General features: G+C 47.4%; 1 protein-coding gene across 1 annotated transcript; it reads left to right on the top strand.

Annotated features, from left to right (window-relative positions):
- Nucleotides 1–1,502: 1,502 nt before the first annotated feature.
- Nucleotides 1,503–2,162, top strand: BDV38DRAFT_275130 (uncharacterized protein; the record flags this gene model as incomplete). The annotated part of the gene is made up of 2 exons (XM_032057964.1): nucleotides 1,503–1,796; nucleotides 1,854–2,162. The coding sequence occupies 2 exons, from the start codon at nucleotides 1,503–1,505 to the stop codon at nucleotides 2,160–2,162; spliced, it is 603 nt and encodes a 200-aa protein (XP_031908513.1).
- Between the last annotated feature and the right edge of the window lie 830 nt (nucleotides 2,163–2,992).

The following is a 2,992-nucleotide window of genomic DNA, read 5'->3' as shown; positions in this document are numbered from 1 at the left end:
TAGGATATTAAATACCTGGCTAAAAAGACTAGGTGAACTGGCAGGCTTTGACCTGTCGATTGCATCATACTGGCTCCGGAGAGGGGCTGGTGAAGCTATGAATAGTAGCTGTATGTCCTGTACATATTTTACATACGCGTGAGGAGTGCTCTACTGACCTATTTCTAGGCGAGATCAGTGAAGCTCAGCAGAACCTACTCCTCCAGCATGCAGCCAACTCGTCTGTATATCAGGAACGTTACGCGCCAGATTATTTCCCCAAAGATTTCAGCGCGGTGTGGCGAGGCAGCCAGCTTCAAACTGATGTAATGCGGATGGCCAGTGGGCAAACCCGTTCGATTGACCTGCGTCGTCCGGTCGATCTCAACGAGGCTCAGACAGTGGCAGCCGATGCGCAGCCTGAGGTTCAACGTTGTAAGGCGCGCTGGCAGCAGTCGCGATTGAAAGTCCAGATGGTATATGGAGCATTATCCAAAGGCAAAGGAACACCGTTGTATCAAAAAGCAATGAAGAGGCGAAATGCCTACCACACTGCACGTCAGGCGGCTCGTCGTGAGATGAAGACAGCAATTCGTGCTCGGTTTAATGAGGAGCAACCGACAGAAGATATCTTACGGCAAATACACGGACTTCCAATGGAATCGATGAGCAAACGCGAGGATAAGCCAGTGCCCCCTGAGCAGCAGCGCGCGTTTTCTCTTCTTTTTCGATTTGCCCCTCACACAGAGCGTGAAGAAACCGAATACAGGGCTGCAGTCGTTGATGCAGTGTCTAAGGTTGGGCCGAGCCGTAAATGCCGGCTTAAGGAAATACATAGCGAAGGCCATACACCTGCGTGGATGACAGCAGCGATCCAAGGTAAACGTCAGGTTCAATTGGCGCGACGGCAATGTCTCTTGTGTATGATCTACGGTGTTCGCGGAGAGCCTTTCACTCGAGATTTAAGCTTCGAACGGCATATCCGTAGGATCCATGACAAGAAAATACGGTGTCCCGATCCTGCCTGTCAGGATATGCTCATTGGTCACATTGATATCACTAATCATATGCGATATATACACGGCGCATAATATTCTTATCTCTTAGAGTCAAAACTGCTTTTTATTAGCTTTCGCAGATTACATTCAATCCGAATCCGTATTTTTAATTTTGTGGTCGAAGAGAGAAACTTGACTCTAATCTATAAGAAACACTGTTATCTATATTTTTCAATTTATATATTCTTCTAGAGTTATTACTTATCCCAAGAGAAAAGTCTTCAATAATTTTCTGCTACTGTTCTTTTGACAGGTATTCCCGAGTCCCGAGTTTATCCAGAGCCAAAGGGTAGTCACCACCTACAGCGGTTGTGACAGCGTGGCAGAGAATGGAGATATCATGTGATTATAAGATCATTTGACCCGCAAAGTCTCTTCGGCGAGCAACTTTGCGACCAAGGAGCGTACACTCTCACTCCTCTCCATAGCCGTATTCTAATACTGCGTCTAATGGCGTAGATTGAGATGTTCTTCCATCCATTACAAGCTGACGCCACGCCATGGGTCCTATTTCGCGCCGTCGCCCGTAGCACTGACCAATGCTACTTACGTGCACGAAGGACTTCCGGGGGTCCGCCATCACTGCAAGAATTTGATGATCGTTTGTCTTGGGCGGAGAAATCCACACCGTTCATATCCTTCGGCAATTGGAGGCGGGCTCTGGCGCAAAGGAATTATCTGGAAAGTACGGGGGCAAGGGATATTGTTGTGATTGCTGTTTGGACAAAAGGATTGGCAAGCGTGTACAGTGCAGAGGAGGTTGCACGTAGGCTTGGGTACTCTGACATAGGGCTAGATCCTGACAGAAAGCTATAGTCTCACCGTGATGAATACCTTGTTGAAGGCCGCATTCGGGCTGATGAATACCGTATTCTCGCGGTTTTCGAAGGTGGTGGGCCTGAACGTAATGTCGTTTTCGAATGCCTTTTTATTTATCAGGCATCCACGATAATTCCGAACGGATTTTTCCCTGGACGAAGATCAAGCAACGCCCTGGAGGATATCGAAGACGAAATATACTATCATTCAGGAGTTCGCAACGATATGAAGCGAGATGTGCTTGTGCAAGCAATCACTGGATGGCATCAATTTTTTCCAATCATTCACTACGAGTTGCAGAATTAATGTGAAACACAGAGTCTCATTTGTGGCTCACAAGTTGAAAGAACAATCAAAAACAGATGACTTTATCTCGTTAGAAAACAGCCAATTGACTTATCCAGCCATCAAATCGTAATCTCAGTATATCACCCAAATTGGTTGACCCATCTGCTTCTACCGTCACCTGTTCCAAGTCTCGAACAATCTTCTCTATATATTCGCCCGCGCCAGTGAGTTTCAAAATACGTGCGATGGCACGGTGGATGCTGAGGAGCCGAGGAGATGGCAGATTAATCGTATCGTTAGGGCTCCGTGTTAAGGCGCGAGTGACAGGGAAGAAAGGGTCGCTTAGGAAACCGCTCTCGACGGAGTAAATCCTATATTCATGAGGTCTGCCCGTGGATTCAAAGTATATTTGGACTTCACCAAAGAGCCGGTGGTTCTCAAGCGTTAATGTGAGAGCGTTGGATGGGCTGTCGATGTTGGGGCCATCAATGAGGTGAGTGATACCAGGGTCAAACATATCTAAAATCCGGAGTACACTACTCTTTGAATCGGTCTTAAGCGCAGTTAGTGAAGTCGTAGACGCGCGAGGGTATATCCATACCAGATCCCCATCTGCAGAAGCAACCTTTGTTAGGCAATGAGGCAGTATATGGGCGACTTCCAGGTACTGGAAGTTACCACGTGGTTCAATCTCGAGGAGCCTTCCATTGTCATCTTCACACTTTTCGTTGTTAGCAAGTCGCCTTCTAGCTTCGGTTATGTCAAACTTCCGAGATACAACGCATCGATAGCGATCGCGGATGAGGCAGTCGCGTCTCAAAAACGATATGCGCTGTTTGGTGCCAACG

The sequence above is a fragment of the Aspergillus pseudotamarii genome (genome assembly GCF_009193445.1).
Source record: "Aspergillus pseudotamarii strain CBS 117625 unplaced genomic scaffold BDV38scaffold_83, whole genome shotgun sequence".
NCBI lineage: Eukaryota > Fungi > Ascomycota > Eurotiomycetes > Eurotiales > Aspergillaceae > Aspergillus > Aspergillus pseudotamarii.
Note: the sequence above shows the minus strand (reverse complement) of the source record. Positions and strands in the feature narration are given on the sequence as shown.